Source organism: Microcebus murinus, chromosome 2 (assembly GCF_040939455.1).
Source record: "Microcebus murinus isolate Inina chromosome 2, M.murinus_Inina_mat1.0, whole genome shotgun sequence".
In the NCBI taxonomy this organism is placed as follows: domain Eukaryota; kingdom Metazoa; phylum Chordata; class Mammalia; order Primates; family Cheirogaleidae; genus Microcebus; species Microcebus murinus.
Window position 1 is genome coordinate 21,578,181 of NC_134105.1, and position 14,983 is coordinate 21,593,163.

At 36.9% G+C, this 14,983-nt stretch overlaps 1 protein-coding gene and 1 non-coding gene across 16 annotated transcripts in view; both read right to left on the reverse strand.

The window, feature by feature from the left end:
- PUM1 (pumilio RNA binding family member 1) overlaps positions 1-14,983 on the reverse strand; it is a 137,771-nt gene that overhangs the window by 23,768 nt on the left and 99,020 nt on the right. For 13 of the 15 annotated variants that reach the window (XM_075995966.1, XM_075995969.1, XM_075995967.1 and 10 more), the window contains 4 exons: positions 12,134-12,272; positions 10,668-10,811; positions 9,432-9,728; positions 8,100-8,336 (listed from right to left, as the gene is read on the reverse strand). In XM_075995966.1, coding sequence (XP_075852081.1) covers positions 8,100-8,336; positions 9,432-9,728; positions 10,668-10,811; positions 12,134-12,272 — 817 coding nt within the window. The remainder of the gene's footprint in view (positions 1-8,099; positions 8,337-9,431; positions 9,729-10,667; positions 10,812-12,133; positions 12,273-14,983) is intronic. The other 2 variants (XM_012757325.2, XM_012757324.2) reach the window with 1 other exon arrangement.
- Positions 11,944-12,016, reverse strand: LOC142869831 (small nucleolar RNA SNORD103/SNORD85). Its single transcript, XR_012918383.1, has one exon. It is a non-coding gene; the product is annotated as a small nucleolar RNA SNORD103/SNORD85 (small nucleolar RNA).

Here is a 14,983-nt window from a genome sequence, read left to right on the forward strand (position 1 = left end):
GAGTGAAGGTATATTAAAAGGTAGCCGGTCCTTGGTGACAATGTTTCATGACGGGACAAACCAACCCTGAACACTGCCATTACACTTCCAGTTATATCAGCCAATAAATGCATTTATTGTTTAAGCCACTATTAGTTGAGTTTTCTGTTATTGTGGCCAAAAGCAAGCTGACTAATCCCTAAGACAAAGGGCTAGAGTGAATAGCTGTTAATATGCCTACAATAAAGATTTATACATTTACCCTGAAGTTTTGATTTTTGGTTCTTGTCTCCTTGGATGCCAGATAGGTATATACTACACAGGCACAAAGGCACACACACACGCACAGCTTTTGTTATTAAGAAAGGAAGAAATATACAAATCTCTGAAAGGGAAAAGAAATTTCTCAAGTACTAGATTATAAATGGCAAACTGACAGTTCACAGACATATTTTACTTGGGCCAAGCAATATTTCTTTAAACATTAAGCCAGTGCTTAAAGTTTCCTGAAATTGGTGTTCTCTTGTTGTTTTTGAAAAGATGTGTGGCAAATAGTAGACCAACAGTAAATATCTGTTGACTGAATCTCATGTAGATGGATAATGTGCAGAAATGTGCTTTCCAATTCATGATAGTCTGAACACCTACATGTACTTGTACCCAAACCACTATAGCACTGGGGGTGGTCCCTGGAAGTATTTAAATTTACAATACCCATTTTTTAAAAAAGAACATTCTCTTAAGGATTCAAAGGGAGCCTCTTACTGACTTCACTGTTTTCTACAGTATTTTGTCAGTGGTGGATTTCATGGGGCTGATAACTTTCCACAGAAATGGCTTAAACATTTTATTTAAATTACGTGCTTCAGTTGTTTTACATAATTCTACAAAAGGGTTTTCTGCCAGCAGACATCTGGTATTCCATCCTCTTGCTATGTGCAATGTTCTCGTTTATTTGCTTTTTGTACTCATAGATCTAATAGATGCCTAATGGTCAAAGCCTTGCCTTCCCACCTTTAAAGAAAAACTCCCAAGGTCCCTAACACCTGGCTCTGTATTTAATACAGGCAGAAGCAACAGTGTTCGTCAAAACATTTGAAAGGCCGGGCGGGTGGCTCACGCCTGTAATCCTAGCACTCTGGGAGGCTGAGGCAGGCGGATTGCTCAAGGTCAGGAGTTCGAAACCAGCCTGAGCAAGAGCAAGACCCCGTTTCTACTATAAAATTAGAAAGAAATTAATCGGCCAACTAATATATATAGAGAGAGAAAAAAAATTAGCCGGGCATGGTGGTGCATGCCTGTAGTCCCAACTACTTGGGAGGCTGAGGCAGTAGGATTGCTTGAGCCCAGGAGTTTGAGGTTGCTGTGAGCTAGGCTGACACCACGGCACTCACTCTAGCCTGGGCAACAAAGCGAGACTCTGTCTCAAAAAAAAATATATATGTATAAAAAAAAAAAAATTAACAATAAGTTCTCCCCAACATCACACCAAGGTAGCCCTAAATTAAAATAAACCTAATACAGATTATCTTTAGTGCATCATAATATGTTTTAAGTACATTAATTTTCAAATGGTTAGTTTTACAGATGATAAGTCTTTTTCAGAAAACAAAGTGAGAAATCACAAAACACTGCATTTTGATTTAAAATAAGGGAGTACCTAAAGTCACATACATGACTGGTAAAAAATTAGTACAGGTTACTGACCAATAACTTAGAAACTCCTACTTCAGCTCAAGCAAGGACAGAGAAAGGCATATTGTGTTTGAGTTTTGCTTTTCCTACAAGACTAAGGACACACAGAACCTGAACAGAAAGAACAGAAAGAATAAATGTTAGGAAAATATTCTATCATGACAAAAAAACTAAATGCTTACATTCTTTGACCCTGGACAGATTAATAAACTTTGAGCTCATTTTTACTGTATTTCATTCCCATAGGAATGAACAAACACATCATTTTTCTTTTCAAGACACAAAAAACCTGGAGGGTGTCAACCACACACTTAAAAAACTGTATATGCTACCTCTTGATGCTTGAAAGTTTTTAAATGGCACAATCTGGGGACTGTGCAGAAAACCATATGCATGGAGGAGCATTCCAAAAAATGGGGAGGGAATGGATCTAGGATGATGAGATATCTACAGGTAGACAGGACATGAAACCTTTAAGAATCAGACTTTTGGGACACTCACATATACATCCCTTACTCTCTTTGAGATGAGAGAGAATTTACTACAGATGAATGTTTTAGTCATAGGTAAGAGCCTAAGTGATTCATCTAACCTACATATAAACCACAAATGAGAGTTGTAGATCTGGTTTTTAATAATACAGCAATTAACTATTATTAATAATTATGGAAAATTATTATTAAATTGAGAAATGTTAAAACATACTTAATCCCAACAAAATAAATACTTACAAAATAAATACTTGCTCAGGGACATGAAAACTTTTATATGTACACATTCATGTATGGGGAAGATGGAAAGATTGAGAGAGAAAGAATTTCACTTATTAAATAATACAGTTTTATGTGAACAAACCTGGCAGCTTAGAAGAAATGAACAAATTCCTAGGAAGTCACAAATTACCAAAATTGACTCAAGAAGAAACAAACACAAAATGTGAGCCTACAAGGGCTATAAAATGTAAAGAAATTGAGTTAGTAAATAAAAATCTTACCACAAATAAACACCCAGATTACCTGGTGAATTCTATTAAATGTTTAAAGAAGAAATAATGTTAATACTCCATTAACTCTTCCAGAAAATAGGGGGGGTGGTATACTTCAAAATTCATGGTTTAAGGTCAATATCACCCTAATATTCAGCTACATAAACACATCACAAGAAAGGAAAACAACACACACCCTTCATGAACACAGATGCAAATATCCTCAACTAAAATATTAGCAAACTGAATCCAACAAGACCAACTGGGATTTATCCCTGCAAGGCAAAGTTGGATTAATATCTAAAAATCAATTAATAAAACATACTACGTTCACAGAATAAAGGATTAAAAAACACATGATCAACAATAAATGCATAAAAATCATTTGCCAAAAGCCCAAACCCATTCACAACAAAACAACAAAAATGCTCAAGAAACTTGAGATAGAAGGAAACATTTTCAACCTAAAAAGGGCATCTACTAGGCCAGGTGCAGTGGCTCACACCTGTAATCCTAGCACTCTGGAAGACCAAGTGAGACCAGCCTGAGCAAGAGTGAGACCCCGTCTCTACTAAAAATAGAAATTAGCTGGACAACTAAAAATATAGAAAAAATTAGCCAGGCGTGGAGGCGCAACTCAGGAGGCTGAGGTAGGAAGATCCCTTGAGCCCAGGAGTTTCAGATTGCTGTGAGCTAGGCTGACGCCATAGCACTCTAGCCCGGGCAACAGAGAAAAGGGATTCTATCTCCAAAAAAAAAAAAAAAAAAAGGGGGGGGGGCAGGTTCCTACTAAAAACTAACAGTAATGCTTAACAGTAGAAGATGAGTACTTTACTCCCAAGATCAGAAACAAGGCATGGATGTGTTTCTCATCTATTCTATTCAACACAGTACAGGCTGAGTATCCCTTATCCAAAATGCTTGGACCCATAAATATTTCGGATTTCGAACTTTTTCAGATTTTGGAATATGTGCATTATACTTACCAGTTGAGCATCCCAAATACAAAAGTCTGAAATCGGAAATGCTCCAATGAGTGTTTCCTTTGAGTGTCATGTCACCACTCAAAAGTTTTGGATTTTATAGTATTTCAGAATCCAGATTCTTGGATTTGGGATATTCAACCGATACTGCAGGTTCTACCCAGTGCAATCAGGCAAGAAAAAGAAATAAAAGGCATACAGATTAGAAATTTTTTTATTCTCAAGTGATTATGACGCTATATATAGAAAACCCTAAGGAATCCACCAAAAACCATTAGAACTATTAATAAACAACTATAGCATAGTCACAAGATGAATATGTAAAAATCAACTGTATTCTATAAGCAACCAACAATCAATCCAAAAATAAAACTAGAACACAATTCCATTCACAATAGCATCTAAAAAATACACAATCAGGAATAAATTTAACAGAAGAAGTGTAAGACATGGACACTGAAAATTACAAAATTTTGCTAAGGCAAATTGCTGAAACAACTAGATATCCACATGTAAAATGATGAATTCTCATTTCACACAATACATAAAATTAACTCAAAATGGATCACAGACTTAAATGTAAGAGCTAAAATAATAATTTTTAGAACAAAACATGAGAAAATGTTCCACGGCTTTGAGTTTGGCAAACATTTCTTAGCATGATAAGAAAGCATGAATAATTGGACCTCATCAAAATAAAAAACCATCACACTTTAAAAGACACAATTTTAAAAATGAAAAAAAGCAAAAGACCAGGAGATGAAGAATTTGTGTCCAGAATCTACAAAGAACTCTTATAACTCAATAATAAAATGACAAAAAAAAAAAAAAATTTAAAAATGGGCAAAAAATACGAGCAGCCATTTGAAAGACAAATGGTTAATAAGCACATGAAAAGATACTTTACATCATTAGTTACCAGGGAAATGGAAAATAAAACCACAATGAGTTACCATTTCACGAACACTAGTATAGTTATAATAAATAAGACAACAATAAATGTTGGTGAAGTAGAAAAACTGGAATCCTTATACACTGCTGGCAGGAATATAAAATGGTACACCAATATGTAAAATAGTTTGGCAGTTTCTCAAAAAAATTAACATAAAACAACAATCCAACAATTCTACTTCTAGAGAAATGAAGCCTGTCCACAAAAAGACTCGTATCCAAACGTTCATGGTAGCATTAATTCTAACAGCCAAAACTGGAACTGTCAGCTGTGAGCGGAAAGACAAAAGGTGGCATAGCCATAAAATGGAAGATGATTCAACAATAAAAAGGAACTATTAACACATTTTATCATGGATGAATGTCAACATGCAAAGGGACAAAAGCCAGACAGAAAAGACCACATGTTATATGCTTCCACTTATATGAAATGTCCAGAAAATGCAGATTTAGAGACAGAAAGTAGATCGATAGCTGACTGAGGCTGAGGGCAGCAATGGGGATTAACTCAAATGGGCATGAGAAATCTTACTGATGGGATGATAATAATCTAAAATGGATTTATGATGATTGCACAACTCACAAAGTTACTGAAATTCATTGAAATGGGTGCTAGAAATGGGTGAATTTTATGATATGTGAAATATAATTCAATAAAGTTTTTTAAAAGTCTGGACTTTCAACAATTGTTAATGGAAAACCATTGAAGATTCTTAAATATGCACTCAGTAAGTGATTTTTAAATAAATGGGGAAAATCATGGCATGGGTCACTGATTTTTTTTTTTTAAAGAATACTCTAACAGACATTGGCTACTAGAAGTATAAAAATGATGAGATGGGGGAAAGATCCATATTGGTGCAACAGAAATATAGGCTGGTATACATATTCAACACTTACTAGCAACGAGCTATTAGGAAATTCATTAAAACACAGTGAGTTTAAGTTTTCATGTGTAGAAGCATTCTTTTGAATATTCAACACAATGAATATAAAAATGCTACTATATAATGCTGAATATAAAAATGGTGGCTTGTGATCAAATAACTGATGGCTAGTGGCAGCAGTGAAGTAATAGTAATAAGAGAAAATGTATTAGGTGTGGCTCAATATATAATTGGTAATGCTTCTTACACCAAAATGTCTTTAGGGCATTTGTATAAACACTGTTAGAAACCAAGTACAACATGTCTGTTTTCTCTAAATTGAGACTAAGGCACAGAAGAACCTTTACTCAAGAAAACAGACTGAGCTCTACCAATCAAGCTTAATAAAGCTCTACCAATCAAGATACAAAGTTCCTCAGGAATGGCATATATAATATGTGCACTACATACAGCAAAAGAAGTCCAATGCAAATGTACGCAAATAAAACTGCTTAAACAGGTGATTTTTAAAAAAGATGTTAAACATAAAAGTAAGTGGGCAGCAAATAAGAAATAACTCACACTTCACAGGGAAAACATGAATTAAGAAGTATTAACATTAATTTGCTGATATACTGGAAAGGGGAAAGGCATAGTGCACAAAAGTACTGTTCCAGCTCCACTTTCACATTCCGAGAGCCACAGCATTTAGTTCAGGAATTGAAAAAGTATAGCCCACAGAATAAATCTGGCCTACCACCTATTTTTGTAAATAAAGTTTTATTAGAAGATAGCCACACACTCATTCATTTACATTTTGTCTGTGGTTGCTTTCACACTTCAATAGCAGGGTTGAATATTCACTACAGACACCATCTGGCCCACAAAACCTAAAATATACACTGTCTGACTCTTTACAAAAATATTTTATAGTTTAGTTTAGTACTCAGTATAAGACGACATAGTTCAAATGTTTAAACCAAGAAGTTAAAAGGTAATATATTTCTGGATCTGATAAGGCACTGGTTCAAGATATCCTGGGCATATCATGTGATAGGACATACACTGAAACTGCACACTTTAGAGTCAAAAGGGCTTGACTGGAAACCTGTTCAAATCTGAAATGATATAGGCAAGATATAAGTCCTGAGGCAGAGGGATATAGCTATACCTTCCAGAGTTGACCCAAAACCATTAATCCAGCAGGTAAATGCCAGGTGAATGAATGATAGCTCCTTCCTTGTATTCATGTATGAAACTGGGACTTTCATATCCATCCCCTTCCTGATTCTGCATTAACCCTTAGTCTCTCGTGCCAGGCATTCCTGTCACTAGAAAACACTGATGTGCAATGTACCCCATTCCCTCATCCATCTATTATGGACATATCAATTAGGAATGTCCCTACAACTTTGCTAAAATAATATCCATATATAACCCGAGAAAATGAATCCTACAAATATAGTTCTTAACGTATAAAACTTGAGGATACACATTCACTACTCTTAGTTCTAGAAATACTCTTAGTTCTAGACTTACTTCTACAATAACTCTATTACCCCACCCACCTCAAACTTTTTTTTTATTTTTAAAAATCACTTCCCAGTCTGTATTTCCAAACAGAAGTATCCTATTTGTTTTTAGTCAGTCCTCACGTCTGAGTCCATGAAGCCACTTTCAATCCTGCTGGTTAAAAACAGAGTCTTCTAAGAAAAGTGACCATACGTGCTGACTTGCCCAGGACAGTCCTGATTTAGGCCTATCATCAGAGAGTAAGCATTAATAGTATCCTTATTCACCCACAAAAGTGTCCTGGCTTGCATGATACATTATATGGTCATTCTAAGACTCAACTTTCCCCAACTAGGAAATAATCAGCATTTTAAAGTTGATAAATAACTGAGGGAGAAGGGTGTGCACCATGTTTCTGAGATAAGAAACTGTCTCCCATGTCCTGAAAGATTTAGAAAATGTTGCCAAAAATGGTGATATAATTTTTTTTTCATTTTTACATCCTCTTTTCCCTCCTGGGTTTCTAGGATCTAGATGGTAACATTTAAAAAATCCCATACATAAAACAACCTAAGTATATAATAGGGAAATATAAATCTACTCATTAGCATACTGTGTGATTTAAGAGTTTTTATTTACAAATTTTTTAGAATATGGCAAAAACTTTTAAATAAAATGTTTTATGTGAAAAAAACAAGATATTAAGTGTATACACAGGGGAAGGGAAAATCCAAAAAGAAATAAGGTAAAATATTAATTATGGGGATATTTTAGGTGGTTGTACTGGGTGAATAAATTTTTTGTCTCTGTGTTTTCCAGCTTCACTGAAATGAACCTGTACTGTGTTTATAATGAAAGACACAAGTAGCCAAAGCATAAAATGTTCATACTAAAGCTGAAGTGAAAATACAGGGAATGTACCCAAACACTAATAAATGCAAAACTGTTATACTGCTATACTATCTATAGGTACAACCTGAATAATATGAGGTATTTATGAAAGGCACAGAACACCCAGGACACTTCTAGGATAAAGGGATTGTCCTTTGCTTATGCAGAGTACTTGTAATGTCATTGGTGGCAAAAGATTTCTAGAGTTCAAGGTGGTGTTAGAGTAATGGTTCTTACCCAGGTTTAAGCTTGAAGAGGATCCATGTGAAGAGAGGGAAGGAGGTGGTGTCTGTGAATGTCCTGGTCCCTGACTAGGGAGAGGCATGCCCACGGGTCCAGGAGAGGAGGAAAAGCTAAGGCCGTTATAAAAACTGTGTCCAATGGGGGTCAAGCTGCTCGATGTCCTCTTATAAAGGTCACTGCTGCCAGTCAGGGAGTCACGGCGGGAGCCACTGCCAGTGTTGGAGTTTGCAACTAAAATGGAATTAAAACAATGCAGATAAGAACAGGCCTGTTCTTCGAAGAACAAGCCCAGTGACCTGTTCCTAACACTTGATCCAGACTCCTTACCACTGCAAATTTGTCAGCAGAGACAGCCTAACTGTTAATGTAGCAGTTCTAGGGGCAGATAAAGTAATAAAGAGGACATGGCTCAGGTAAACATGAAACTTTGGTTCAAACCATCACACGTATGCCAAATTTACCTTTCTCTGATGTCATATATTATGGGATGGGGAGGGTTAAAAAGCTCTGACGGCCACATGAGCTATGAAAAAGGTGAAAGAAAACGGACTAGAAAGAATGCCTTTCATCAACCAAAAAGGTTCTAGTAGAAAAATGGAATACAGAAAAAAAGATTTATAAATGGGGTGCTGCCCCACTACACTCGACTTTTATATATGAAAGCCTGTTTTCTCAGTGGGTTCAATCAAGAATTACTACTACCCCCAATTCCAATTAAGAAACTTTCTTACAAACATGCCCTTCTGTTTGGGGATCACACTGTCTTACAATCTGTATAAGTATCCCATTGTACACCTTACTATATCCCTGCTTTTTTTCTTCGATCAAAACATTAAAAATATCCTGTTCTAATATCCTTCCTCCCAATTTTCCACCTTAATTCTGCTCAAAAGACTGGAGAAAACTTTTGATTCTTTAAGGCCTGCAGGCCAAGCACTCAGTTCAGTCTCAGTCGTGGAGTCCTCAGCCCTGTGATCTTTGGTAAGTCCTCCTCCCTCACTTTTTAATATTCATATTTCTACAGTTCCCTCCACATTCTTCCAATTAATGCAAAAATCTTCCCTGCTTTTCAAATCGCGGAAACAAATTGACTATGTGAATATAAAGCAACATAAGCATGGACCTGAAATAGGTTCCAACTATATAACTGGATTTCAATAGTCCATCATCTCAAAGATTATGTGGGATGGCTGGATTCCCATGGAGCTTAGTGCAGCTCTGCCTGTCCAGGGTATCTGTCCAGGGTTCCATGCATTGTCAGTATTCCAAGAAGATTGTAAAAATAATTAAAATTTGGTTTTAACAGCACATCAGTCTGATTTCTACCTGCTGTTCCAAACCCTCCAAGGGCTGATCCCAGGGTGGCGCCGAGAGAACTGCTACTTCCAAATCCCAAGGATGTGTTGGCAGGTTGGGCAGAGCCCTGGGAGAAGAGGGAGCTGCTCTGTGAATTGCTGTTCAGAGAGTTGTTGCCATAAAAAGAACTGGATGCCAGGTTGTTACTGGGCTGCTGCTGGGGCTGAGGCTGAGGCTGCTGGGTTCCTAAAGGGCGAAATGCTCCATTTGTTGTTCCAGCAAGACCACCGGCTGCTCCATTTGCTGAAGCTGCGGCTGCTGCAACAGCTATGAAAAAGAAAGCAAACTGTTTGTGAAAGGGATTGGCCACATTTCCAAGCTAAATTTTTATCCTTTTTTAAAAACTCTTTTAACGCTGCCTATCTTTTCAAAACAGACATAAACCTTGTAAAAAAAAAAAAAAAAACTATACAGATCTGCTTTGATCCCTGCATGTGAAGCTTCTACTTTCTATTCTACTTTCAATTTGAAGTCAACATACTACTGGACCACACTCAGTATGCTGGCAGCTTCTAAGAGTCTTCAGTTTAAAAGAACATCAAACATAGCCACTAAATACAAATGCTTCCTAAAATTTCAAATTCCATAAATATCTATATTGAGGTTTTTGTTCCCCAGAACCATGTAATCCATATTCTAAAGTTGCTCAAATTCCTATTTTAGCATACTGCTCTCTTCTAAATGTTCCCGCTATTATTCCTAATTAAAAACAATAAACAAAAAAACCCATCATATAAAGCTTAAAGTAAAAAATATATATATATATATATATATATATATATATATATATTACTCCCCCAATCATGTACTGCTCTGAGCACTTCTCACTGTTCTTTCCCACTTACTCCACCCCCTGCCCCTATACCAAAAAAACAGCCCTCCACCCCCAAATTATCTTATAATAATGACTTGGATTTCTGTAAAATTAGCCTTGGACTTTTGCCAACAGAGCCATTTTGTGTGAGTAATCCAACTTCCTATGTTCTCAATACAGCAAAGCCTGGCTTCTAACCAAATGGTACATGTCCCTCAAGAAAAATCAGAATCCACCAAGGTCATTTACTGCTTCTGATATATCTTTGAAATATTATAGAATAGCACTGCCATACTGAGAATTGACAAGTAAAGCATATTTCAACATACTGTTAGAACATCATCAATCACCTCTTTTAGCTATGACAGGAGTCCACTAAGACGTAAGCTTACCTGCTTGTGCAGCTGAGGAACTAATGATGACTGGGGCAGGAGCTACAAGTCGAACGGGAGCTCCAAGACCATTTCTTGCTCCTGCATTCACCACAAGGGCACCAGTTTGGTCATAGTAAGCAGCAGGAGCCAAGACTGGATAACCTAGGAAAATCAAGCCAACATATATATGAAACAAGCAAATGTCTCCTGGGCACCAGAATATTGCAAATAACAACAAATTCAGCTTTGGGATCAGATAGACCTAGATTTACATCCTGCTCCGTCACATAAATAGTTGAATGACCTGAATCTCTGGGCATCCATTTTGTTATCTGTAAAATAAGGATAATAACATTACCACCTGCCTCATAAAGTTCTTGTGAGGATTAAAAGGTAAGTGTGAAGGATCCAGCATGATTTCTGGCATATATTAAATACATAGTAAAGGGTAGTATTATTTATCACCTGCTAGTCTAAGAAAGGTAATTTGGTGGGACAGGGAATACTTCTGTGCTCTTCAAACTCCTAGGCAAGGTTATCACTCACAATCATACACTGATAATTTTTCTGTTTTCTCGACTAAACAAATAACAGAGGCTACAAATGATTGCAAAATTCATAGTACTTCCATACCACATAATAATATAAGCACAAAGATCCTGCAAGTCAGCATGAAAAACCTAAACAGGCTTCAGTTAAAAGGCTCTGTTAATATTATATGAGATGGAATCCCCAAATCCTAGTTTGAGCCATATGAGAAACTGCAGGTGATTTCCTAATAAGGCATAATGCTTAGTAATAACAAAACAAATGAAGCAAGTTATTCAATGAATTCATAAATGGACTAATCTGCCTATGCTCCAGTTAATAAAGATCAATAAAATTAAGCAAAGATCTCGCAAGGATCTATTTCAAATGAAGAACATCAAACTACATCCAATCCCATACAAAGCACAGAATCAGATGGCAATGAACCAAGAACAACATATATTCAAGATGTATTTATACAGACATGTATTTCAGAGGTAGACAGCTAAAAAGGAACTTGACTTGGTTTGGGAGAAATCCTAGAAATGAAAGGGATGACCCTTATATTCAAGGAATACCAGCAATTTCTTCCTAACCATGCTGTTCAAAAATAGCGCATAAAAACTAAGCCTTAGAGTGATACAAAAGTAGCTGGCCACTCCATCTGTCACTAACCCAGAGGAAGAAAATAGATCACAGCCATGGCAAAACCACATATTCCAAGCTACATGAACATTCACATATATCCAACAAATGAAGACTTGAGACTGGTTCAGAACAATTCTCTCATCAACAAACTATGGTCTAAGTGAGGGCAAGTGTATATCATCCTTGCCAGTCCCCAAATCATGACAAGCCCAAACGAGATAAAAAGCACTATCCATTCTCCTCTTATTACCCCAAACATGAAGACTTCTACCCTCTGCAAAATATAAGGAACAACATTGCAATCTCACCTGGCATGCCTGCAGCCAGACCTTGTCCAAACGCAAGCGCAGAATTCACTGCTGCAGCTGCCACTAGTGGATCTGTTTGCTGTCCCTGCTGGTTCTGATTTGGAGTCAAAGGGCGCTGACTGGCTCCTCCACGGAGAACCTAGGAAAGGGAGATAGAAATATATCAACTACTTTCTCCTTAGTGGAAGTATCTAAGACCTACCACGTGCTCAAGTTGGGTCGACTTTTAAAAATGACTAATTGTATAAATTTCTATGACTTGGACTATGTAAGAAACACAAAAAATAAAAAAATTCATAGTTGTAAAACATTTTCACTATAATGGTTTTATATGGCATGATTGCTAGGACAGAAATTCAATTAGTAACATTTCATACAGCAAAATTTCATTCTACCATTTTTAGCTTAAACATATTACCTTTATAAGCAAGCACCAAAAAGCATATAAAAGTGATGATTCATTTATCATATATTTTACCTCACTTTACTCATAAAGTTATTGTGAAGATTATGTTAAAAGATTAAATCAGGCCGGGCGCTGTGGCTCACACCTGTAATCCTAGCTCTTGGGAGGCCGAGGCGGGCGGATTGCTCAAGGTCAGGAGTTCAAAACCAGCCTGAGCAAGAGCGAGACCCCGTCTCTACTATAAATAGAAAGAAATTAATTGGCCAACTGATATATATATATATAAAATTAGCCGGGCATGGTGGCGCATGCCTGTAGTCCCAGCTACTCGGGAGGCTGAGGCAGAAGGATCACTCAAGCCCAGGAGTTTGAGGTTGCTGTGAGCTAGGCTGATGCCACGGCACTCACTCTAGCCTGGACAACAAAGCGAGACTCTGTCTCAAAAAAAAAAAAAAAAAAAAAAAAAGATTAAATCAGAAGATCTATCATGATGTCTGGCACATATTAAGCACACAGTAAGAGGTAGTGTTATTAAATATTTAGTGCCTACCATTTGATAGATGGGCAGGTGGAACAGAGCAGTGAACAAGACAAAGCCCCAGCCCTCATGAAGCTTTCATTCTAATAAATAAGGCAGATAATAAACACTATGTAATGTCTCTTACAAAAAGTGAAGAAATGAAGGCTATGATGGGGGAGGGGTTCAAATAAGATGAACTGGGCTAATTTACCCACATATTTAAGTTATTAAATATAATCGTGTCTTAAACATACAAATACACACAAAATGGAATATAAGAACATTTTCTCTATTCTTTAACACTATTCCTATTTATCAGGGCCCAAATAAGCTCAACAGATTTGATTTAGCAGGCTTCTGACCTGTTTCTATTTCTCCTTTCATAAATTCTAGAAAGAGGCTCATCTAAATGGAGATGATTATTAGTCAAGTTCATTGCAGAATACCAATTGTGCCACTACCTATTTTTTATTACTGAAACATAGATATGGAGATGCTAATAATCATTATTATTATTCCAAATGATCTGAAGAATCTTTTTCACAAGATCTATAAACTCCAGCCAGCAAAAATGCAAAAACCACAGACCAAGGCTAAAATTACTGAAGTTTCTAATGAGATGTTTTTGCAATATTTTCAAGTACAAAGTTCTTATCAGATCACTTTCAATTTCACTCTGCTATTTATAAGTTAGGCACGGTCAAGAACATGGGTACAGATTATTCTTGGAACTACTAGTAAAAAACAAAAAAGAGAAAATAACACTAATAATCAATTAAATATTTATTAAATGAGTATAAACTGAACACTGTTCATACCATGTTTCCTCAAAAATGAGACCTACCCATAAAATAGGCCCTAACAGGATTTCTAAGCATTTGCACAATATAAGCCCTAGCCCGAAAATAAGACCTAGTGATGGGCGAGGCTACGCAGCATATCTGCACAGCCCATGTGTTTCGTCGTGGAGCAGTAAAAAAGACAAGCTGCCCCATCGTGACAGCTACTCTCCCAGAGGTGACCGGAAAGGTGCAGGCAGCCCCACCAACAAGGTCGGCTCCCCCTTCAGGTCCCAGCCAATGGTTATAAAGGAAATAGAGTTGCAAGAAATTCAGGATGGAATTCGGGGTTTGGAGAGTTATGATGATGTCCAACAAGACGACTTAACTATATTTGAATAAATGTAGACTGTTGTACTGTACTTAAAAAAAAAAATAACACATCCCCTGAAAATAAGCCCTAGGGTGTCTTCTTGAGGAAAACTAATATAGACCCTGTCTTATTTTCGGGGAAACAAGGTACTGGCAAGAAGAGATGTGTGGACACTTAAATTAACTGGAGTCTCTTATTTCTTTATCTGTTAATAGTGAGAATCAACAAGTGATCTTGCAGATTTGTCAGAAATACTTGAAATATGTCTTTAAGGCACAAAGCCTGACACCTAGTAGATAACCAATAACCAACAGATGATAACTATTATTATCAAAATATTATGCAATTGATTTCTGTTTATGACCTAAAGAACCTAACCAACTTCAGGCTGGGCTCGGTGGCTCATGCCTGTAATCCTAACACTATGGGGGGGCCAACGTAGGAGGACACCTTGAGGTCAGGAGTTCAAGAACAGCCTGAGCAAGAGTGAGGCCCTGTCTCTATCAAAAATAGGAAAAAAAACATTAGCTGAGACTGGTGGCAGGCACCTGTAGTCCCAGCTATTTGGGAGCCTGAGGCAGAAGAATCACTTGAGCCTAGGAGTTTGAGGTTGCAGGGAGTTTTGATGACGCCATTGCACTCTACCCAGGGTGACAGAGTGAGACTCTGTCTCAAAAAAAAAAAGTTTCAAACTACATATATGGAAGTATAAAAGGAGGACTGCATCAGTGAGTAGGCCAAGATTTAGAAGATACCTACACAATAATCCAGA